The sequence below is a fragment of the Mustela nivalis genome (assembly GCF_964662115.1).
Source record: "Mustela nivalis genome assembly, contig: HAP1_SCAFFOLD_1528, whole genome shotgun sequence".
NCBI lineage: Eukaryota > Metazoa > Chordata > Mammalia > Carnivora > Mustelidae > Mustela > Mustela nivalis.
The window spans coordinates 87182-113940 of NW_028135136.1; the positions used below are offsets into that span (position 1 = coordinate 87182).

A 26759-nucleotide genomic window follows, 5' to 3' on the forward strand; every position below is an offset into this window, starting at 1 on the left:
AAGATACAGATGGAGAGAAAAGAAGGGCCATCTGTACCCCAATGTTCATAGCAGCAATGGTCACAGTTGCCAAACTGTGGAGAGAACCAAGATGCCCTTCAATGGACTAATGGATAAAGAGGATATGGTTTATATATATAAAGGAATATTATGCCTCATCAGAAAAGATGAATACCCAACTTTTCTAGATGCTGAAAAAGCATTTGACAAAGTATAGCATCATTTCTTGAACAAAACTCTTCACAGTGTAGGCATAGAGGGTACATACCTCAATATCATCAAAGCCATCTATGAAAAACCCACCGCAAATATCATTTTCAATGGAGAAAAACTGAAAGCTTTTCTGCCAAGGTCAGGAACACGGAAGGGATGTCCATTATCACCACTGCTATTCAACATAGCACTAGAAGTCCTAGCCTTAGCAATGAGACAATAAAAAGAAATTAAAGGCATCCAAACTGGCAAAGAAGAAGTCAAACTGTCACTCTTTGCAGATAGTATGATACTTTATGTGGAAACCCCCAAAAGACTCTACTCCAAATCTGCTACTATTTGTACAGTAATTCAGTAAAATATCAGGACATAAAATCAATGTGTAGAAATCAGTTGCATTTCTATACACCAACAGCAAGACAGAAGAAAGAGAAATTAAGGGGTTAATCTTATTTACAACTGCACCCAAAACTGTAAGATACCTAGGAATAAACCCAACCAAAGAGGCAAAGAATTTATACTCAGAAAACTATGAAGTACTCATGAAAAAAATTGAGGAAGACACAAAGAAATGGAAAAATGTTCCATGCTCATGCATTGGAAGAACAAATATTGTGAAAATGTCTATGCTACCTAAAAGAATCTACACATATAATGCAATCCTATCAATTTTTTTCAAAGAAATAGAACAAATAATCTTAAAATTTATATGGAACCAGAAAAGACCTCAAATAGCCAAAGGAATACTGAAAAAGAAAGCCAAAGTTGGTGGCATCACAATTCCGGACTTCAAGCTCTGTTACAAAGCTGACATCATCAAGACAGTACGGTACTGGCACAAAAACAGATACATAGGTCAATGGAACAGAATAGAGAGCCCAGAAATAGACCCTCAACTCTATGGTCAACTAATCTCCGACAAAGCAGGAAAGAATGTCCAGTGGATAAAAGACAGCCTCTTCAACAAATGGTGCTGGGAAAATTGGACAGCCACATGCAGAAAAATGAAATTGGACCTCTTCCTTACACCGCACATGAAAATAAACTCAAAATGGATGAAGGACCTCCATGTGAGAAAGGAATCCATCCAAATCCTTGAGGAGAACACAGGCAGCAACCTCTTTGACCTCAGCCAGAGCAACTTCTTCCTAGGAACTTTGCCAAAGGCAAGGGAAGCAAAGGTAAAAATGAACTACTGGGATTTCATCAAGATCAAAAGCTTTTGCACAGCAAAGGAAACAGTTAACCAAACCAAAAGACAAGCGACAGAATGGGAGAAGATATTTGCAAATGACATATCAGATAAAGGGCTGGTATCCACAATCTATAAAGCGCTTAGAAAACCTAACACCCAAAGAACAAATACTCCAATCAATAAATGGGCAGAGGACATGAACAGACATTTCTGCAAAGATGACATCCAGATGGCCAACAGACACATGAAAAAATGCTCCACATCTCTCGGCATCAGGGAAATACAAATCAAAACCACAATGAGATACCACCTCACACCGGTCAGAATGGCTAAAATTAACAAGTCAGAAAATGACAGATGCTGGCGAGGATGTGGAGAAAGAGGAACCCTCCTACACTGCTGGTGGGAATGCAAGCTGGTGCAGCCACTCTGTAAAACAGTGTGGAGGTTCCTCAAAAAAATGAAAATAGAGCTACCCTATGACCCAGCGATTGCACTGCTGGGTATGTATCCTAAAGATACATACGTGGTGCTCCAAAGGGGCACGTGCACCCGAATGTTTATGGCAGCAATGTCCACAATAGCCAAACTATGGAAAGAACCTAGATGTCTACCAACAGATGAATGGATAAAGAAGATGTGGTATATATATATACAATGGAATACTATGCAGCCATCAAAAGAAATTAAATCTTGCTATTTGTGATGACATGGATGGAGCTAGAGGGTATTATGCTTAGCGAAGTGAGTCAGTCGAAGAAAGACAAGTCTCATATGATCTCCCTGATATGAGGAAGTGGAGATGCAACATGGGGAGTTTGGGGGGATAGGAAAAGAAAAAATGAAAGAAGAGGGGATCGGGAAGGAGACAAACCTTAAAAGACTCAATCTCAAAAAACAGACTGAGGGTTTCTGAGGGAAGTGGGAATGGGATAGGGTGGTGGGGTTATGGACATTGGGGAGGGTATGTGCTATGGTGAGTGCTGTGAAATGTGTAAACCTGGTGAGTCACAGACCTGTACCCCCAGGGATAAAAACACATTATATATTTCTTAAAATTTTTTTTAAATGTGCTCTGACAGATTTTAAAATTAAACATTTTTACTTTCATACATATTTTTGCAAATCAAAAATGAAGAAACTCAAGTTGTCAATAAATAAGAAAAAATATGCTCAATCTTTCATAGTTTTGTTATTCTTATTTTCTTCCCTTTAGTAGTCACCTTTCACCCCCCACTTCCTTTCCTTCTCTTCCTTTAGTTTTGAAGCAAACATCAAAAAATGTTCACTATTTTTTAAAAAAATGTATTCATTTATTTGAGAGATTTGAGAGAAAGAGAGAGAGCAGGGTGGGGAGCAAAAGGGCAGGGGAAGAGAGAAACTTAAGCAGACTCTGTGCTGAGTGCAAAGCCTGGTGAAGGACTGGATCTCCCCACCCTGAGATCAGGACCTTAGCTGAAACCAGGAGTCAGTGCTTAACCATTGCGCCACCTAGGCGACCCCCCTTCCAAAATTTTAACAACTATTAATACTAATAACAGTATGTACCTTCTTCTTGTACTTTAATGTATTAATATTTATTTAGAAAAAGAAAAATTAAAAAATATTTTTACCTTTGCCTCCCTTACAGTGAATCACTACGATGTTTTTGTCATCTTGAGACATCCACTCATCCACTTCCTTGGCGAATGACACCATCTCACTGATTTCAAATGTAAAATTTTTAGTTGAATTAAAATTCATACAAAAAATCAAGTCCAATATATTTAGCTTTCTTTTGACAACCATCTTGGCATGAAATTTACCTTAGACTGGGGACATTGTGATCATCAATCTTGATTCGCTGGACCCTGTCATGGAAGTACTTAGGATTATAAGCTCTTTCACCTAAAATAAATAATACATAGGCAGATACATATGCCTAATAAACACAGTAAATGATCAAGTTATGAAGAAGTTCTACTTTTTATTATAAATGCCTTATCCACCTTAACTTTTTTTTAAAGGTTTTATTTATTTATTTGTCAGAGAGAGAGAGAGCGCACAAGCAGGGGGAGTAGCAGAGGGAGAGAGAGAAACAGGCTCCTCATTGAGCAGGGAGCCAGATTTGGGACTCGATCCCAGGACTCTGGGATCATGACCTGAGCAAAAGGCAGATGCTTAACCAACTGAGCCACCCAGGCATCCCCCTTAACCAGTATTAAAAGGAGCTTTCTTACTGGCTCTTGTTGCTTTTAAGAATATTAAGGGTCTGAAAAACAGAGATAGCAGTGGTTTGTCCATCTTGAGTAACCCAACTTATTTGGACTTAACAGGCCTTACTTTTAATTTTATAGTAGGTTACTCATCATATTACCACATATTACCACAGAGCAGAAGTAAATGTGGCCAACCAGAATGCTTGCCTCCTGAAAATGTCTGCTTAATATACAGGAAGAGGAAAAAACAAGACCGAATACTAAGTGGGGATATAATCTCTTTTCTACAGGTTTTGTTTTTGAGCATATTTTCCCTTGTTTATTGACTATTTGGATTTTTTTCATATTTGGGTTTTGCTCTCCTCACACCCCACTCCTAGTGAATTAGGAAATGTATTTTTTGAATTGTCTGTCTTCAAAACACAAGCCAGCAGGGAAAACAGAAGTATTTCCCTAAACCTAACACTACTAGAGCAGATTCTACCCAAAATGGCTCTGCCTCAACTTAAGCTTCCTGTCTCCCCGACAGGGCATTTATACTATTGAGATATTTTTTCCCCTACAAAACAGAACCAATGCAAGATGGAGATTTTTAAACTCACTTCCCATCACCCACCAAATACGTATGATTAAATGAAATGTGAAGACTGAATCATCTTATATGTAGTGATCTGTTTCATATCAATAGTAGCAAAATATCTGGCCATGTACATACTGCATAGATTGTAGATTTGATAGTGTTCTCGATGTTTGGTATCTAAGAACCGCACAACTTCCTAGAAAAAATAGACACATATCATACATAAATCCATATGGCATCAATATAAGCTATTCCTTAGGAGTAAGCCAGAATGGTCATTACCTTTTATTTACTTGTCCTTCACTTAGCACCTTTTAGGGGAGATTTAGGGAATAGAGTACCTACATTCCAAGTCCTAGCTTATCCACTGATGGTTTTCAAATAGTCCACAATGTTGTGCATGACTACCTGAATAAAGTCTACTACAAATACACATTGCTTAAAGCTACCAGAGACATTTAGCTAGCCTTACATAAGTAGGTGAAAATTATGATTTCGTAGTAATATATGATTCTTATCTAGATCTATTTTTGAATAGATAGGTTATTTTTTTAAAATTTTTAAAAAGATTGATTTATTTTAGAAAAAAGAGAGAGAGAGAACATGAGTAATAGGAAGGGGGGGAGAGAGAATCTTTAGCAGACTCCCCACTTAGCATGGAGCCTGATGTGGGCCTCCATCTCACAACCCTGAGATCATGACCTGAGCCAGAACCAAGAATCACGGGCTAAACTAACTGAGCTACCCAGGTGCCCAAATAGATAGTTTTTTTAGATCATGATCTGGATATTACCATCAACCTATGCACTATTTAAATGAATAAATAATGCAAAAATGTGTGGTATGATTGTGTGTCTATACATGCATGATAAAAAAAAACATTATATTAAATTTTAATTCAGTGGTGGCAATATGGAGACTTTGGATCACCTTTGCATACTTTCTAAAATGAATACATATGCGTGTATGTGCATATATATACACACATACACGCACACACACAAATATGCATATATGCATAACTTTTCAAATAAGAAATAGTGACCTAAAGTACAGTTACTATCACATACAAATACAGTATTTCTACCAAATTTATCCATTTGAAACACACACAGACCATGTGTCTCTGTACAACAAAATGACTGTAAAAAGGCTTAAAAATTGATGAGTATACTACCCTGACCAATGTTTACTAGCTTCATATTGAGAAAAAGAAAAAACATCAAAATGATCAAGTGGTTAAATTGTCAGTAGGAAATAGTAAATAAAAAAGATAAATACTCTGAGTCTGTAAAATGCTGGAATGGGGGAATAGACTCATATGCATCAAGATTTCATGAGATCCTTTACACTAAAATGAAATCCAGATGGAGTAAAGAATCAGAGATTTTTAAAAACCCACAAATATCTCTAGGAAGTTCAAGTGCATATTAATCAATTCTTTAGATCAAGAAAAACAAAATATTGAATCAATGGAAGATCAACAGATTTAGGTTCGACTTTAAAAATTGGAGATTTCCATTAAAAAATGCCACAGTGCAATAAACAAGATTCATTTTCAGTAAAATGGAGTGAATGGGAACTATGTCTAATATTAACTATAAACTAGTTATACTAGTATAAACTAGTAACCCAAAACAATTTAAATAATACTCCCTCAACTTATAGATATATGGGCCTAGGACATAAATAAATTCATTAAAGAGAAAATTTAACTGCATAACAAACTATATAGATAAGTGTTCACCTCACCAACAGAGAAGTCTAAACAACAATAAAATCCCATTTTCACCCATGAAATTAGCCCTTTCCTTTTCAAATGGGAAAATCCAATGTTCGCAAAGATGGCATGAAAATAAAGATTTTGATTTATTGCTAACATAATCCCTTGGATTTGGTAATATATATTGAGAATCCCCAAAATACTCATACTCCATTACCAGGGTATTTAATTCCTAGGAACCTATGAGAAAAGGCTTTATGCCTTTAAACCTTTGTGCCTCTGATGCTGCATTATTAATATTTTTTTTTAAATTTCTTTTCCGTGTTCCAGAATTCATTGTTTATGCACCACACCCAGTGCTCCATGCACTACATGCCCTCCATAATACACACCACCAGCCGCATTATTAATGTTAATGACACCTAACTATCCAACATTCAAGCATGATTATAACACTAATGAAATACCACACAACCATTAGAATACCGTTTTGCCCTTCATTCTCTCAATAAGCAAACATTTCACAGTATTTAATTTCTGTGCAGTCTTCCTTAGTATATCACACTTACGGACATTCAGCATTTGCTTTTTTAATAAAAAAAAAAAAGAAAATGAAAAACCTGGGGGGCGTCTGGGTGGCTCAGTGGGTTAAGCCTCTGCCTTCAGCTCAGGTCATGATTTCAGGGTCCTGGGATTGAGCCCCGCATCAGGCTCCCTGCTCAGCAGGGAACCTGCATCTCCCTCCCCCTCTGCCTGCCTTTCTGCCTACTTGTGATATCTCTCTCTCTCTGTCAAATACATAAATAAAAATCTTTAAAAAAATACTTGGATGGCTAAGTTTTAGGGATTTTTAAAAAATCACCTCATATTTCTCTATACGTTTTTAAAAAATGATCTCAAGTTCTGAATTTTCTCCAAGAGTCCATCCTTGACTCAATACAAAGATAACTTGCTGCTATGTTTTCTGATCTAAATAGTTTCCTGAAGACTATAAATACCTCTTAAACTAACTAGCTCAACAGAGACAAAAAGCATCTAAAAAGACAGTTCAACTCTGCCAAGAAACCACATTTTGGGGGACTAGATGTATAGTTTTTGTCCTCAACCAGAATGAAGAATATATAATTGTACCAAGGTCAAAAACTAAAAGATAACTAAGAAGATTTTTAGCAATGTAGGTAATGTAGATCTTCTTTTTCTCAATAGCCTTAAGTTTACAATTCCAGAAACTCTTGGGAAAGTGAAAAATGCTGTCTACTCTTTGAAACCCTTTTTGCAATAACCTCCAACTTTGTCCTAAATAGGCCAACCCTTTCTCTGTGTTTACAAAATATTAACTAACCAGAAGAGTTTACAATGGAAGCTACTGTCTATCTTAGCACATTCCATGATCTGGAGATGAAAGTGCAACCTCTTTGCCTGCATGCCATGGCAGCACTGGCCACACTTGACACTTCCACCATAGTGCTTGCTTCCTTATTCCCACCTATGTCCAATCTTGCTACTTCTCAGAAACACTTGACATTTATATTAGCAAATTTACTGCATATGAAATCTTACTGTTTGCTCTACATGTTACTGTCCATTGCTCTACATATTACTATCCATTGTTCAAAGTCTAATCCTGCACATTTATTCCCTCTTAAGAGTGAAGGGGAACGACATGACCATTTTGCATTCTCTCAGAAATTAATCATGCCGATATCTGAATCTCACACCCTCTAGTCCAACTTGTTAGTTTGTAGATGGCTTTCATCCTAAAAACAACAAAGACATGCTCTGTCCATTACACGTTGTTATCATTGAACGTGTAAGCACCAGCATAGCTCCACTGCCTCATTCTCAGTCAGCCCAGGTACCTGAACTAATAGCTCAGACATAAGCCTACACTCAGCAAAAGAGGAAGGTAAATATTCATATGGACAGTAGATATGATTTGGGGGGTGGTTCATGATTCATGAGTTTTATGAAAACTGATGATTTATCACCTCTTCTATTATGTCTATTAAAAATGGTAAAAAGATCATGGTTTATTAGAACTTTGTCAATAACCCAAGGAGATAAGTGTTAAGAACTGAAAAAAAAAAATCTCAATGGTCTAGAGAAAACTCTAGAAGCCAAGAGTAATGTCTTTGCTTTGACTTTACATACTTAATGAAGTTTGTGGCTTTTTAATACCCTAGCCACTATTAAGTGTTGCTAAATTTATATTTATCACCACTAAATCTACAAAGAAAAATGAATCCATTTAAACAAGTTGTAATTACCTCACAGCTCTCAGCCCAACCTACTGAAAAGTAATATTGTCAAAGGATGCTCTATCCCTAGAGATGGATTCTGGCAATTTGAAGATGGCTACCCTAAAGTGCCATAATCCATCCAATGGTTCTGGTCAAATTACTTCAAACTATTCCCACTATGGAATGAATAAAGTAGTTTCCACATTAAATAGCAGTTTGGAAAATTTTTCAAAATTGGTCAAGGGAGTAGTAGAATCATGTCTTACTTACAAATAACATAACCTAGATAAGATGTGGTTCACACTCTCCTTAAGACCTTTTTGAACATTTGTAAATTGATTTTGACTGCCCAAGTCCCAAGACTATGACTATGGACTAGTTATTGTTTTTAATTTTTTGCATGTATAGAAAAGCTTCCCTGCCTTAAGTGATTTCATGAAAGATTCAAATACTTAATCCTCCCCTATTGGACTATATCATATGAATTTATTTGGTCAACGGAATGACATAAAGCAAGTAACTTCAAAAACCTTTTTAAGATACCACTCTGGCTCTTGCCTTTTTGCCGTTACATAAGAACATACCCAGGCTAGCCTAATAAAGGATGAAAACATATGGAACAGATAGGAGTTACCCCACATACCCCAGGTATATGGTGGGATGGCCATATGGTCATTAGAGAGCAGCGAGGTAAGGTCATTATAGAGCAGCTGATAAGGAAAACTGAGATTCCATTCCACAGTGGTGATGTAGGAAGACCCTGACTTCACCTTCTCCATGGCCACACCAAATCTACAAATATTAATAGAATAGTTCCTCCTGAAGAACTGAAGGATAACTGAACAGATTCTGCATTACATAAGATAAAGAAGCTACATAGAGAACTGCAAGAGAGAGGGAGGCAAAGCAATGAAGGGAAGCCCCACCTCTGACACTGTGAACCATAGAGGGGAGGGACAATACTGAGGGTTCAGTTAGAGATTCATCTGCCTTAGGGCAAGAAAATAAGCCATGGTTGAAAAGGGCAACTAGGATTTAAAAAAAAAAATGTAGCCCTAGAACTCCACCAAATGCTAGGGAAGCTCCTAGAAATCCATCGAGATTGGACAGGTTGTTGAGTGTCACAGTTCATGCTCCCCTTCTACCTAGATAGTGTAGATAGAAGCACAGTTTACACATCCAAGCTGGTATAGAGCCCCAGTGAGCCCTGGGCCCCTAGCCCACATGAGCCCCAGCCATTCTATCAAAATGGCCCTAGTATGACACACACTGGGACACTCCTGCTAGGCACCCACTACACCTCCAGCCATTGTATCAAAGTCATATGCATGCAAAGCACCCTGAAACATTGTAGGCCCCCACTGCATTGGCTTCAGATAGCTTGCTAGGGCACTTACTGCAGAGAATGTGCTGGGACCACCTGGTTCACAGTTGCATTGGCTCCAGCTAACTTGCCAAGGAGCCCTTTGCAGTAAGCACCTTGAGACACTCTGGCCTACACCCACCTCAGCTTCAATAGTTCTGCCAGGGAGTAGTTGTGTGTGGAGAGCCTGAGGCACCCTCACTGACACCTACTTCAACAGCTGTCCTGCTGGGGTGCCACTTGTGCAGGGTGCACCAGGACCTCCCTAAGCTTGTGCTCCACCTCAGCTGTATCTGCATGGAGAGCCTTGGGACACATAGCTTTCACCCACTTCAACCAATTTGTAAGGGTCCTCTCAGTGTGTAGAGCCCTAGGACCCTCTGCTTATAGCCACTTCACCTTCAGCTGTGCTACCAGGGTGCTCTCTCTATGTAGACAGCTCCAGGAATGACCTGACTCAGACACACTTCAGTTATGGCCATCCCACCAGGGCAGCCTTCCCATGGAGTGCCCCAGTACCCACAGATCACACAAGCCACAATTCTAGCCAGCCCCTCAAAGTTACTAGGAACACAAGTGTACACAAGGGACAACCATACACAAGACCATTCCTTCAAGTTTTGGATAAGAAGCTTTTCTAATCATAGTAGCAAATACAAAAAATCAAGAAAAATTGGGAGGCAAAGGAATATGCTTCAAATAATAGAACAAAACAAAACAGAGCTAATCAATTTGCCTGATAAAAAGTTTAAAGTTATGATCATAAAGGTGCTCACTGGTCTAGAGAAAAAAGTGAAATACTCAGGGATAACTTCCACAAAGAGATAGAAAACAAAAAGAACAAATCAGAGTTGAAGAATGTAATAACTGAAATGAAAAACTACTAGATGGCATCAACAATAAGTTAGCAAATGCAGAACACATAAGTGATCTAGAAGATAGCTGAATAGCAAAAACAAAAAAAGAATTTTTAAAAATTAGCATAGGTTAAGGGATCTCTTGGACAACATCAAATAAGTAAGAATTTGCATTATTGGGGCCCCAGAAGGAGAAGAGAAAGGAGTAGAAAATATATTTGAAGAAATAATAGCTGAAAACGCCCCTAACCTGGGGAAGGAAGTAAGATCCGGGTTCAGGAACCATAGAATTCCAAGCAAGATGAACCCAATGAGGGCCACACCATAGCACAGAATAATTAAAATGTCAAATGTTAATGATAAAGAGAATTTTAAAGGCAGTCAGAGCGAAGCAAAAAGTTACAAAAAGGGAAACCCCATAAGGCTATCAGGTGAATTTTCAGCAGGAACTTTGCAGCCCAGAGGAGATAGTCATGACATATTCAAAGTGCTGAAAGGAAAAAACCTGCAACCAAGTAAACTACCCAGCAAGGTTTTTATTTAGAATTGAGAGAGAGAGATGGAGTTCCCTAGACAAGCAAAAGCTAAAGGAGTTCATCACCACCCAACCAGGCTTAAAAGAAATGTTAAAGGAACCTTTTAAAGTGGAAGAGAAAAGGCCTTAATTAGAATTAAGAAAATTATAAAAAGATGTAAAATATGACAACATAAACACAAAACCGGAGGAAGGATTTAAAAAGTTTTTTATAATGTGCTTGAACTTAAATGACCATCAACTTAATATAGAATGATGTATACATAGAATGTCGCATATAAACCTCATGGTAAACACCAACACAAAACTTATAAAAGATACACAAAAAAGAGAAGGAAAGTCAAGTATAACACTACAGAAATTTATAATCTTAAGTAAAGAGAACAAGAATTAACAGAGAAGAACCACAAAAACAACCAGAAAATAATCAAAATGACAGTAAGTACACACTGAAAATAATTACTTAAATATAAGTGCCCTCAACACTCCAATCAAAAGGCATAAGGTGGCCTAGTGGACAAAAAACAAAACACAACTACACATTGCCTACAAGACACTCATTTCAGATATAAGGACACACTCAGGCTGAAAGTGAACGGATGGAAAAGATATTTCATGCAAAAGGGAGTGGAAAAAAACCCCAAGGTGACAATATTTATATCACAAAAAGCAGAACTTTAAGACTTACAAGAGAGTAAGTAGGGCATTGCATAATGATAAAGAATCAATTGAACAAGATGATACAACAATTATAAATATCTATGTACCCAACAATGGCACACCTAAATATTTAAAGTAAATATTAATACCCATAAAGGGAGAAAGAGTAATACAATAATAGTAGGGGAATTTAACACAACACTTTTTTTTTAGATTTATTTATTTATTTATTTGACAGACAGAGATCACAACTAGGCAGAGAGGCAGGCAGAGAGAGAGGAGGAAGCAGGCTCCCTGCTGAGCAGAGAGCCCGACGCAGGGCTGGATCCCAGGACCCTGGGACCGTGACCCGAGTCGAAGGCAGAGGCTTTAACCCACTGAGCCACCCAGGCGCCCCAACACAGCACTTTTTAAATAGATATATCATACAGGCAGAATATCAATAAGGAAAGTGTGTCTTTAAACAATACAGTAGGTCAGATGGAACTAACAGATAAATATTCTGTTGTTTTGACACACAAAAACAACAGAATACAAATTCTTTTTATATGCACACAGAATGTTTTCCAGGATATATCACACGGTAGGCCAAAGAACAAGTCTCAATACATTTAAAAAGATTGAATCATATCGTGTATATTTTCTAATCACAATGGGGTGAAATAGAAACCAATTACAGAAAAAAAATTGGAAAACCAAACAGGTGGAAATTAAACAACATGCTACCAAGCAACAAATGAGTCAAGAAAGAAAATGAAGAGCAAATTAAAAAATATATGGAGACAAATGAAAATAAAAACACTATAGTCTAAATCTTTGAGACCCAGAGAAAACAGTCCTAAAAGGGATATTTATAGAGATACCAGCCAACCCAAAGATAGAAGAAAAACCTCCACCTAAAAACCTAAAAAAACTAGAAAAAAAAGTAAAGTCCAAAATTAGTAGATGGAAAGATTTAATAAAAATCGAGCATAAATGAATGAAATAGAGTCTTTAAGAATAGAAAAGACCAATGAGGGGCGCCTGGGTGGCTCAGTGGGTTAAGCCGCTGCCTTCGGCTCAGGTCATGATCTCGGGGTCCTGGGATTGAGTCCCGCGTCGGGCTCTCTGCTCCGTGGGGAGCCTGCTTCCCTCTCTCTCTCTCTCTCTGCCTGCCTCTCCATCTATTTGTGATTTCTCTCTGTCAAATAAATAAAATCTTTTAAAAAAAAAAAAGAAAAAAGAAAAGACCAATGAAATAAAGAACCAATTCTTTCAAAACATAAAAAATTCAATAAATCTTTAGCAGACTGATAAGGAGAAGAAAACAAAAGGAACTGAATGAAACCAGAGACAGAAAAGTTAACAAAGAACACCATAGAGGAACGAAAGAGTATAAGAGTGTACCAGAAAAAAAATATATGTCAAAAAATCAGATAACCTAGAAAAAAATAGATGAACTGCTTGAAACATACAGTCATCCTAAACTGAATCAGGAAGACATACAAATTTGAAAACCAAATTATTGCTGACAGAATTGAATTCCTAATCAAAAAACTCCCAACAAATTCCAGGATCAGACAGATCATAGGTGAATTTACCAAATATTTAAAAAAGAGTTAATACCTATTGTCTTCAATCTATTCCAAAACAATAGCAAAGAAAGTATAGCTTTGAAGTACAGCCTAATGAGGCCAGCATTACCCTGATACCAAAACAGACAAACACACTACAAAAAAAAAAAAAAAACTATAAAACATTATCACTGAAGAACACAGAAGCAAAAATTCTCAAGAAAATATTAGCAAATCATATTTAACAATATATTAAAAGGAACATTCACCATGATCAAGTGGGATTTATTCCAGGTTCATAAGAAAGGCTCAATATTTGCAAATCAATCCCCCGAGTCAACAAAATGAAGTATAAAAATCATGCAATCATCTCAACAGATGCAGAAAAGCATGTGACAAAATTCAACATCCATTTATGATAAAACTCTCCAAAAAATGGGTTTAGAAAGAACATACCTCAACACAGTGAAGGTCATATATGACAAACTCACAGCTGATGTCATACTCAATGGTGAAAAATTGAGAGTTTTCCCTCTAAGATCAGAAACAAGACAAGGATGCCCACTCTTAACCACTTTTATTCAGCATACCCCCGGAAGCTCTAACCACAGCAATCAGACAAGAAAAAAAAAAAAAAAGCATCCAATTAGGTAAGGAAGAAGTTACTGTCACTATTTGCAGATTACATGATATTATACAGAGAAAAACCTAAAACCCTAATAAAAAAACAATTAGAATACATGAATTCAGTAAAGTTTCAGGACACAAAATTAATGCACAGAAATTGTTTTTTTTTTGTACATTAATAATGAAGTAGCAGAAAGAGAAAACAATTTGATTTACAATTGCACCAAAAAGAATAAAATAACCTAGAAATAAACTTAACAAAAGAGGTGGAAGATCTGTGCTCTGAAAACTATAAAATGCTGATGAAAGAATTTGAAGACAAACCAGATTATGAGATATATTATAAAGCTATAGTAATCAAAATGGTATGGTACTGGTACAAAAATGGACATACTGAACAGATTAGAGAGCCCAGAAATAAGCCGACACTAATAGGGAAAATTAATCTAGGACAAAGGAGACAAGACTGTATGTACACTAGGGGAAAAGATAGTCTCTTAATAAGTGGTGGTGAGAAAACTGGACAGCTAAAAGAATGCAAAAGAATGATCATTTTGTTCCTTTTTGCTACAAAAATAAATACACTGGATTAAAGACCTAAATGTGAGAGGTGAAACTATAAAACGTCTTGAAGAAAATATAGGCAGAAAACTGTTTGACATCAGCCATTGCAACATCTTTCTAGATATGTGTCCTCAGTCAACGGAAACAAAAGTAAATATAAACTATTAGGACTATTCCAGATAAGTTTTTGTATGGTGAAGGAAACCACCAACACAACTAAAAATCCACCTTCTGAATGGAAGAAGATATTTGCAAATGATATATCTGATAAGGAGTTAATACTCAAAATATAAAGGACTTATACAAGTCAACACCCCCCAAAATATGATTCAATTAAGAATGGGCAGAAAACCTAAATAGACTTTTTCCTCTGAATTGACATTTTTTTCAAATAAGATATAGAGATGGCAAACACAGACATGAAAAGAGGAAAAGGAAATGCAAATCAAAATCACAATCAGCTATCACTTTATACCTGTCAGAATGGCTAAAATCAAAGATAAGAAATAAGTGTTGGTGAGGGTATGGAGAAAAAGAAACCCTTGTGCACTGGTGGTAGGAATGCAAACTGGTACACCCACTGTGGAAAACAGTACAGAGGTTCTTGAAAAAAAATAAAAATAGAATTACCATATGATCCAGTAATTTCACTATTGGGTTACCTAAAGAAAACAGAAATACTCATTCACAAAGGTATCTGTACCTCTATGGTACACCATTACTGCATCAATATTTACAAAAGCCAAGATATGGAAACAACCCAAGTGTCCATCAAAATGGATGGCTAAAGAAGAGGTGGTATATATACACAAAGAACATTATTGAGCCATAAAAAAGATGAGATCCTGCCGTTTGCAACAACATGGATGAACCTAGATGTATCATTTTGAATTAGTGTCTTTTGTTTTCTTTGGGTAAATACCTGGATCACAGAATATGTCTAATTTTTGTTTTGGAGAAACTTCCACACTCTTTTCAACAGTGGTTGCAACCAGTTTGCATTCCCACCAGCAGTGCACAGGGTTCCTTTTTGCAACATCTTCACGAACACCTGTTGTTTCTTGTGTTGTTGATTTTAGCCATTCTGAGAGGTGTGAGGTATTATTGTGGTTTTGATTTGCATTTTCCTTGGTCATGGATGATGTTGAGTATCTTCTTGTGTGTCTGCTGAATGTATGAATTTATGAAGTGTACTGGATATCTATATCTATATAGATATATATAGAATTATAGATATATAGATATAGATTTATAGATAGATAGATATTACAGCAGCCAATAAGAAAACAAAACTTTAAAATACCATTTAAAATAATATCAAAGACTCCTGGGGAAGATGGTAGAATAGGAAGACTTTCAGCTCATCGCCTCACACAGATAAAACTAAATAAATGCATCAGTGTAAATAACCCAAAAAATGACACGGAGACTGACAGAACAAACTCCACAGCTAAATGTAGAGAAGGGGCCACTGAAAGAGGGTAGTAAGGACAGAGACATGGTCTGGAGCTAAAGAGAACCATACAACTGTCTGCAAGAGGGAGGGGTGCTGCAGGCATGGTGAGGGGTGAAAAACAAACCTCCACATCAGGGACCCCATGTAGGGAAGATGAATCCCCATTACATTTGGCTTTGAAAACCAGAAGGGCCTAATTTTGTGAGTTCTTACAACCAATGGGGCTTAAAACATGGAATTTCAAAAATCAGCAGGAGTAAGAAAAGTGGGAAGCACAAAAGCAGTTAAAGTAAGTATAACTATAAAAAACAGTGAGCATACTTAGAAAGTAAAAGTAAAGTATGACACCACATACCTAAATTGTGGAGAGGAAAGGAGTAAAGAATGAATTCAAACTTAAGTGACCATTGACTCAATATGGTCTATTATATGCAGAAGATGTTACATCTTCTGCAGGAAAGAAAGAGAGAACTACCAAAACAACTATGAAACAAGTAACAATGACAAATACATATCCATCGATAATTGCTTTGAATGTAAATGGACTAAATGCTCCAATCAAAAGACATAGAGAGATGGAATGGGAAAAAATAACCAAGACCCAGCTATATGCTGCCTCATTGCAAACCTAAAGACACATGCACATTGAAAGTGAAGAGATGGAGAATGCATGCAAATGGATGTGAAAAGAAAGCCGGGATAGCAATTCTTATGCCAAACAAAATAGAGTTTAAAACAGACTGTAACAAGAGACAAAGAGAACACTATATAATCATAAATCATACAATACAACAGGAAGATATAACAATTGTAAATATTTACGTACCTAAATACATAAAGCGTGTAATAACAAACATAAAAGAAGTAACTGAGAGTAATACAATAGTAGTAGAGGACTTTAACACCTCACTTACATCAATAGACTGGTCATCCAAACAGAAAATCATCAAGGAAACAATGGCTTTGAATAACACATGGGACCATATTGAATTAACAGATACATTTAGAACATTCCATCCTGAAGCAGCAGAATATACATTCTGGACACATGGAATGTTGTCCAGAACAGAGAACAAATTAGACCACAAAACACGTCTCAACAAATTCACAAAGATCCAAGTCATAGCAGGCATCTTTTCTGACTACAGCTATGAAACTAAGAATCAACAACAAGAAGAAATCTGGAAAGATCACCAATACATGGAGATTAAATAACATGCTACTAAACAATGAACAGGTCAATCAAGAAATTAAAGAGTAAATCAAAAGATAAAAAGGAAAAGACAAAGGGACAAAAACAAAGACAAAAGACAAAAGACAAAGAGGAAATCAAGTGAAAATGAAACACAATGGTTCAAAATCTTTGGGGTGCACCAAAAGCTATTCTAAGAGGGAAGTTTAGAGCAATACAGGCCCACCTCAAGTAGAAGTCTCAGATACACAATCTAACCTTATATCTAAAGGAGCTAGAAAAAGAAGATCAAACAGATAAAGGAAATAAAGATCATACTCAATGGTGAAAGACTGGGAAAATTTAACTATGAATGAAGAGATGAAACTTCTGAGGAAAAATAATCAAATGGATGAACCTCATCTGTTTCAAGCTGAGAAAGATTTATTTCCTGAAGGCAGTGAAAATACAGGCCTTGGAAGCAGTAGTTCTAACTGCCAGGAGTCAAAAGAATGAGTAAGGTCCAATACCAGTAAAATGAGACAATCTCAGAATCATCTACAGAAAAAAATGACGATGTTACAGAAGTTCTAGATGGATTATTTACGTACAGTTCTACTTTTACACTGTATGAAATTTTAATGAAATAAAGTCGGCAAAATTAGTTTTACAAGATAAGCAGATTGTAAAATAGAGTACGTTATTGGATAAGTCCTAAGAGAGTTGTTCATGCAGAACTGTAAATTATGAACTGTTCTGGGTCTTGCTTAGTACTGATTTTTTTTTTTTTTTTTTGGAGGGGGCTGGGGCCTCCGGTTAAATTTTGGTTTGTATATAGTTTTTTTTTTTTATTTAGAATTAAATTTTTTATTTTATTTTTAGAAAAGCTTTTATCTGAGACAGGGAGAGAGTGCAAGAGTGTGCACATGCATGAGTGGTGGAAGGGGCAGAGGGAGATGGAAAGAACCCTCAAGCCAGCTCCTCCATGAGCCCAGAGTTTGACCCAGGGTTCAGTCCCAGGACCCTGAGATCATGACCTGGGCCAAAACCAAGAGTAAGACACTTAACCAACTGAGTCACCCAGATACCCCTATAAAAAATTTTTAAATGGAAGTAGCAATAACAATTTTTAAACCTTTGGAGAGTGTCACCTTTAGTTTATAGATATACACAAAAGCTTTTTGTCTTGTCTTTTTCTGACAGCTTTAGCAGTTTTCATATTTTGGTCAGTTTCAACATTTTACCATATGAATTATATGTCTTTGTGTTAGTTCCATACTACTTATAAATACATATTACCTATATTGATCTCTTACAGGAAAATATAAAATTTATCCCCTTAGAATAATATGTGTTTATATGTAATATAGTATATGCCATGTAATATATAATATACATAATATACCATTCAATATAATATGTTTTATGTAAAATATATAACATGTTATATGATTATATAAAAACTATTATGTATAGTATACAACTCAATGATATATTATAAATTATCTAGTTTATAAATTTATAGAATTTATAATATAATCACATAATGTATAAACTAAAAATATGTACTTATATAAAATATATACTGTGTATATTAAATTTGATTATAGGAACATGTTAATATATATATATGTTTAATTTTTATATATAAATATAAAAATATAGTTAAATATAACTATATCTAAATATACATCTATTTTTCTAGGTTTTGTTTTCCTGCTTCTATAAAAGATTAATTTATATATGTCCATAAACGAAATGTATATTTATATAACTTATACTAAATGTATTGTATATAACTCCATATTTTATATACATAATTATATATCCTATATTGTGTAGTTTAACATATATTACATATAAATACACGTATATTATCCTAAGGGGAAAATGTTATTTTTGTGTTTTTAGGAGATGAGTATATACATAAATATATATGCAATATGTATTTATAAATAGAATATACTACATATAATTTACATGTAATTGTAAATTACATATAAATTACATACTACATAATATATGATACATATTTAAACATGTACTACTCTAAGAGGGAAATATATTATCCTATTATAGTAATATCAAATTATATATTTATGACTATTAGTTAATATATAATATATTATTGTACACTGTATATTTATGTATAATATACATTTATATCATTATAAATTATAAAATTATGTATAATATACATTTATATCATTATATACATGTTATTCCATGGGGAAAAATGTTTTATTTTTCTGTTTGTCTAAGAGATGAATAAAATCGATACTTTTTTTTCAATTGATAATCACTGAGTTCATCTCTCTCAAGGCAGTTTCTTTCTGACTACATATATTCCTTGACTTGTGATGGGGTTAGTTCCCAATAAACCCTTTTTGATTGAAGATATTAAAAGTAAAAAATACATTTAATACACGAAACCTACCCAACATCATAACTTAGCCTAGCCTACCTTTTCTTTTTTATGTTATGTTAGTCACCATACAGTACATCATTATTTTTTGATGTAGTGTTCTGTGGTTCATTGTTTGTGTATAACGCAGTGCTCGGTGCAATACATTCCCTCCTTAATACCCATCACCAGTCTAAGCCATTCCCCCACCCGCCCTCCCCTCTGAAACCCTCAGTTTGTTTCCTGGAGTCTAGACTCTCATGGTTCATCTCCCCCTCTGATTTCCCCCACTTCATTTTTCCCTTCCTTCTCCTAATGTCCTCCACACTATTCCTTATGTTCCATATATAAGTGAAACCATATGATAATTGTCTTTCTCTGCTTGACTTATTTCACTTAGTGTAATCCCCTCCAGTTTCAACCATGTTGATGCAAATGATGGGTATTCATCCTTTTTGATGGCCGAGTAATTTTACATTGTATATTTGAGCCACATCTTCTTTATCCACTCATCTGTTGAAGGGCATCTCAGCTCCTTATAGGTTGGCTATTGTGGACATTGCTGCTATGAACACTGGGGTGCATGTACCCATTCTTTTCACTACATCAGTATTTTTGGAGTAAATGCCCAGTAGTACAACTGCTGGGTCATAGGGTAGCTCTATTTTTAATAAAGGAACCTCCATACTGTTTTCCAATGTGGCTGTACCAACTTACATTCCGACCAACAGTGTTAGAGGGTTCCCCTTTCTCTGTTGTTGTTTCCTGCCTTGTCAATTTTTGCCATTCTATCTGGTGTAAGGAGGTATCTCAATGTGGTTTTAAGTTGAATTTCCTTGATGGCTAATGATATTGAACTTTTTTTCATGTGTCTGTTAGACATTCGTATGTCTTCTTTGGAGAAGCATCTGTTCATGTCTTCTGCCCATTTTTTGACTTAATTGGTTTTTTGGGGGTTGAGGTTAAGAAGTTCTTCATACATCTTGGATACCAGTCCTTTATCTATAATGTCATTTACAAATATCTTCTGACGTCAAACTCTCTCTCTTCATAGATGACATGAAAAACCCAAAAGTCTCTACTCCAAAATTACTAGAATTCATACAGAAATTCAGTAATATGGAAGGATACAAAATCAATGTGCAGAAATCCGTTGCTTTCTTCTACACTAACAATGAAAATATAGAAAGGGAAATAAGAGAATCAATTCCATTTACTATAGCACCAACAACCATATGATACCTGCGAATAAACCTAACCAAAGAGGTAAAGGATCTGTACTCAAGGAACTACAGAACACTCATGAAAGAAATTGAAGAAGACACAAAAGATGGAAAAACATTCCATGCTCATGGATTGGAAGAATAAACATTGTTAAAATACCTAGGCTGCCCAGAACAATCTATACCTCCAATGCCAAAATGCCAAAGGTATTTTTCAAAGTACTGGGACAAACAATCCTAAAATTTGTATGGAACCAGAGAAGATCTCGAACCACCAAGGAAATGTTGAAAAAGAAAAATGAAGCTAGGGGCATCACATAGCCTGATTTCAAGCTTTATTACAAAGCTGTGATCACCAACACAGCATGGGACTGGCACAAAAACAGACACATAGAACAACAGAACAGAGTAGAGAGCCCAGATATGGACCCTCAACTCTATGGTCAACTAATCTTCAACAAAGCAGGAAAAAATATCCGTGGAAAAAAAGACAGTCTCTTCAATAAATGGTGCTGGGAAACTTGGACAGCTATGTACAGAAGAATGAAACTTAACCATTGTCTTATACCATACACAAAGATAAACTCTAAATGGATGAAAGACTTCAACATGGGCAGGGATCCATCAAAATCCTAGAGAAGAATACAGGCAGTGTAACCCTCTTCGACATCATCCATAGCAACTTCTTTCAAGACACATCTCCAAAGTCAAGGGAAACAAAAGCAAAAATGAACTTTTGGGACTCATCAAGATAAAAGTCTCCTGCACAGCAAAGGAAACTGTCAACAAAACAAAGCAGCCTAGTCTACACCTTAATTGTGCTCAAAAACACATTATCCTATAGTTGGACAAAATCATCTGATCGGAAGTCTATTTTGTAGTAAAGTGTTGAATGTCTCATGTAATATATTGAATACTGCACTGAGTAGAAAAAACAAACATGGCTATACAGACACACAATTGTTGTCAGGGTATCAACTGTACACGCTCATGATCACATAGCTGCTGGGAACTGCAGCTGATGAAAATAATTGCACAGCAGATCATTAGCCTGGGAAAAGATCAAACTTCAAATTTCAAAGTGTGAGGTCTACTGAATGCTTATCACTTTCACACTGTTGTAAAGTCGAGCATTTTTTATTTTTATTTTTTATTTAAATTCAAGTTAGTTAACATATAGTGTAGTACTGGTTTCAGGAGTAGAATTCAGTGATTCATCACTTTTATTTATTTATTTAATTTAAGATTTTATTTTTTTTTAAGATTTTATTTATTTATTTGACAGAGAGAGATCACAAGTAGGCAGAGAGGCAGGCAGAGAGAGAGAGAGGAGGAAACAGGCTCCCTGCTGAGCAGATAGCCCGATGTGGAACTCGATTCCAGGACCCTGAGATCATGACCTGAGCCGAAGGCAGCGGCTTAACCCACTGAGTCACCCAGGCGCCCAGATTTTATTTATTTGACAGACAGAGATCACAAGTAGGCAGAGAAACAGGCAGAGAGGGAGGAGGAAGCAGGCTCCCTGCTGAGCAGAGAGCCTGATGCAGGGCTCGATCCCAGGACCCTGGGATCATGACCCAAGTTGAAGGCAGAGACTTTAACCCACTGAGCCACCCAGGCACTCCTATTACTTATATTTAACACCCCATGCTTATCCCCACAAGTGCCTTCTTTAATGCCCATCACCCATTTAACCCATCCCCTACTCCACATCCCCTCCAGCAACCCTGAGTTTGTTCTTTGAACCACAGAGTCTCTCATAGTTTACCTCCCCATTTTTTAAAAGATTTTATTTATTTATTTGACAGAGCGAGATCACAAGTAGGCAGAGAGAGAGAAGAGGAAACAGGCTCCCTGACAAGCAGAGAGTCCAACACAGGACTTGATCCCAGTACCCTGAGATCATGACCTGAGCTGAAAGCAGAGGCTTAACCCACTGAGCCACCCAGGCACCCCTGTTTTTTTTAATCTTATTTTTCCTCCCTTTCCTCTCTGTTCATGCTTTGTTTCTTAAATTCCACACAAAATTGAAATCATATATTTGTCTTTCTCTAACATTTCATTTAGCATAATACACTCTGGTTTCATCCACATTGTTGTAAATGGCAAGATTTCATCATTTTTGATGGCTGAGTAATATTCCATTATATATCTATAGCACACACCTTCTTTATCCATCATCAGTCAATGGTCAACAGCCAAATCATGGAAAAAGCCCAACAGCCAAAACTTTTTGATTGGAGTCTGTCTGTAATTCAAGATCTGGTCCTTCTGAAATCTTGGAAACTAAGCTAAAGTTCCAGGTTAAGCACAGTCCAAGAGATCTGTTCAAACTAAAATTCTTCTATCTCCTTTTGTGGTGCTTGATAAAAAGACTTCATGATTTTTGAGAAAATATTTTTTGTCTTGGCAATTATTCAAACATTAGCTTATTATTTTATAGAATGAATACTTATTAAGCTGACATGAGACCATCTCAGAAGCACTAGGCAGGTTCACTGCACTGCTTGTTTTTCAGAATATTTGTGAATATTACACATTTTTTTCTAAAATATTCTAGAGTATGCAATGGTCAATAGAATGAAATATGCCATTGTACTGGAAGAATTAATGTATCACTTTAGTGATATACTTGAACTAGATGACTAAAGGTTTAGGGGTGCATATAAACCACAATAATTTGTACAACATTTTGAAGTGCATTAAATATTTTTTAACATGATTCTTTAACAGCCAGTGTTCTTTTTTTATTTCAACACAAAGCATAATGACTACCCCAAATGCATGATTTTTAATTCACATATTTAAAAGTCATGTGACTTGTACAACTTCCCTATAAAAATTACTAGCCCCCAAATTTATACCTGTTTCTTCAGCTGTATCTTTTGATTTTTTAAAAATTTCTGTAAAGTAGATGTTATAGAATGTAACACCTTCACTGTCTTCATGAAGTGGTGTATAATTGTATGATCCCTGTATGTAAATAGAAAGCTTGTTTGTAAACAGGGCTTTTTAAAAAATAATAATAAATATTTTATTTACCTATTTGAGAGAGACAGAGAGAGAGGGAGAGCATGTAAGCATGAGCAGAGGGAGAAGAAGGCTCCCTACTGAACATGGAGCACAACACAGTGCTTGATCCCAGGACTCCAAGATCTTGACCTGAGCTGATAGCAGCTGCTTAACCAACAGAACCATCCAGGTACCCCTAAATACTAGGGCTTTTAATATAGAATTTTAGATAGCAGTAAATACTAAAGTTATCACAAGTAATAAATATGTAAATGTTGTTAAACTGATAAGAACAGATACAGACCTGTACCCCTGGGGATAAAAATATATGTTTATAAAAAATAAAAAATTTAAAAAAAATATGTAAATGTTGTAAGAACTGTACAACAATATTGAAGGAATCTCAGATTTGGGGAATTAAAATGTCAGTCAAAAAAGATGTATTATAGGGACGCCTGAGTGGCTCAGTTGGTTAAGCAGCTGCCTTCGGCTCAGGTCATGATCCCAGCGTCCTGGGATCGAGTCCCACATCGGGCTCCTTGCTCAGCAGGGAGCCTGCTTCTCCCTCTGCCTCTGCCTGCCATTCTGTCTGCCTGTGCTCGCTCTCTCCCCATCTCTCTCTCTGATAAATAAATAAAATCTTTAAAAAAAAAAAAGATGTATTATATGATTCCACTTATGTGAAATTCAAGAAAAAGTAGAACTAATTTTTACTTTTTACTAATTTTAATTTTTACTTTTACTAATAATTACCTCCAGTGTGTTGGGATATTGACTAAGAAAGAGCAAGAAATGTTCCATATATTGATAGGGATGTTGGTTAAATGCATATATAACCTATATATAATTTCATCAAGAGCCACTTAAGATTAGAGCAATTTATAGTATTTGTTATGCCCCAACAAAAGCATAATAATATATGCATGTTTATGTGTAGACTTATATGCAGACATATACATAATTATATCATATTGATATAATAATATAAATTATACTAATATATAGCATATGCAAACTTCTTAAATGATGGCTTTTAACTGGAATTTCATATTAAACATCATTTTATGTTTGAATTAATAATTTATTAGTTATGGTAAAAGAAATTAGATTTAGCCAGCTAGACTCAGTTTAGATGATCTCAATTTTGTCGGCAACATCCAAAGTATCACAGTCAGGAGCCCATGAAATACATGCCTTCTTCTATCAGGCTTGATAAGGGTGTTGACCTTGGCCACATCAATGTCCTAGAGCTTCTTCACAGCCTGTTTGATCTCGTGCTTGTTGGCTTTGACTCCACAGTGAACACAAGTGTGTTATTGTTTTCTATTTTCTTCATGGCTGACTCCATAATCAGGGGAAATTGATGATGGCACAGTGGTCAAGTTTGTTTCTCCTTGGGGGGGGGGTGTTCTTTTTTTTAAAATTTTTTATTTTATATATTTTTTTTAATATAATTTTTTATTTTTTATAAACATATATTTTTATACCCAGGGGTACAGGTCTGTGAATCGCCAGGTTTACACACTTCACAGCTCTCACCATAACACATACCCTCCCCAATGTCCATAACCCCACCTTCTGGGGGTGTTCTTTTGAGGATATTTGGGCTGCCTTCAGATATACAACATCAGAATGTAGGTGATCTGCCGATTGTTTTTGATGACCGTGGATGACTTTCAAGAAAGCAGCACTTTCTTGATCTTCTAAGCCTTTGACTTGGCTTTGGGCTTAAAAGGGGCAGTGGCTTCCTCGTCTTTGTTGTCATCTTCATGGAAGGGTGAAATAACTTAATCCACAGAATCTAAGGCAGTATGCTTCCACTATAACTTAAAACCTAAGAACATTTATTTTATTTAAAGAATTCTCATCCTTTTCTCTTATGATAAGACTATAAAAATGACCATAATTTATTGCAATTCCTGCCATCAAGAGATGCAGTCTGTTCTACTCCTTGAGTCTGGACTGAATTGTAAATTTTCTTTGTACCACAGAATGACATAGAAGCCACATTATACTAGTTTGAACCTGGGCTGTCAAGGCCTCTGTATTCTTTTGCTTGCTGTTTGTGGGACCTTTGCCACTGCTACCACATGAACAAGCCTGAACTAGTCTGTTGGAGCATGAGACATCACATGGAGACATCCAACCATCCCATTTATTTATTTATTTATTGGTTTGTTTGTTTTTAAGATTTTACTTATTTATTTAAAGTACATGAGTGTGAGTGAGCAGGGAGAGGGGCAAAGGAAGAGGGAAAATAACCTCAAGCAGAATTTGTGCTGAGCGTGTGGAGCCCAACACTGGGCTCAATCTCATGACCCTAAGATCATGACTTGAACCAAAATCAAGAGTTGGATCCTTAAGTAACTGTGCCACCCAGGTACTTCTCCAACCACACCATTTTAGAATAGCCAATCCTCAGATGCCAAGTAGCTACCTGCAGATGTATGCATCAGCCTGGCTGTGATTAGTCAAATTTGTCCCTGATCAGCAGAACCACCCAGTCAAGCCCAACCTAAATTCAAAAGCCACATTATCATAAACGAAGTAAATGGTTGGTGTTATAAGCCCCTAATTTTTTGGGTGGTCCATTACACAGCAAAAACTAATTGTTCTCAGTCCATTATAATTCTTTACCGGAAAGAGTAAATTTTTGGAACACTGCCATCTCTGGGCCAATATTAAACTTATGACTCCACAGTCTATGTTTACTGAGAATTATGAGCACTTGTTAAATACACTTACCTCAATGGGATTCCTATAGAAAGACTCCTTTCCTGAAGATGGGAATGACATGCCAATGATACGCTCTGTAAGCCAAAATAGTCACTACTATGAATGTCATTATAAAGTGAAACAATATATGAGAACTTAACTTATATACAATTGGACTCCTTTTACATAAAAAAGAACTTTCTGGATTAAGAATGATGGAGAAAAAAGCTACTTCTCAGTATAATCAAGAAAACATATTAAATTATCTGCTATAATGACCGTTAAACTCACACAGTGTTCTTTTTATTTTTTTATTTAAATTTTTTTTTTTTATTTGACAGAGAAAGATCACAAGTAGGCAGAGAGGCAGGCAGAGAGAGAGAGAGAGAGAGGAGGAAGCAGGCTCCCTGCTGAGCAGAGAGCCCGATGTGGGACTCGATCCCAGGACCCTGAGATCATGACCTGAGCCG

At 36.1% G+C, this 26759-nt stretch overlaps 1 protein-coding gene and 1 long non-coding RNA gene across 2 annotated transcripts in view; both read right to left on the minus strand.

The window, feature by feature from the left end:
* Positions 1-3097, minus strand: part of LOC309857915 (phosphatidylinositol 3,4,5-trisphosphate 3-phosphatase TPTE2-like) — a 28633-nt gene extending 25536 nt beyond the window's left edge. The window contains exon 1 of the mRNA XM_082750633.1: positions 3022-3097. Coding sequence (XP_082606759.1) covers positions 3022-3073 — 52 coding nt within the window. The 5' untranslated portion in view covers positions 3074-3097. The remainder of the gene's footprint in view (positions 1-3021) is intronic.
* A 116-nt stretch (positions 3098-3213) lies between these two features.
* LOC309857917 lies at positions 3214-26390 on the minus strand. The gene is made up of 3 exons (XR_014307961.1): positions 26320-26390; positions 4322-4382; positions 3214-3295 (listed from the first exon to the last, which is right to left on the minus strand). It is a non-coding gene; the product is annotated as an uncharacterized lncRNA (long non-coding RNA).
* Between the last annotated feature and the right edge of the window lie 369 nt (positions 26391-26759).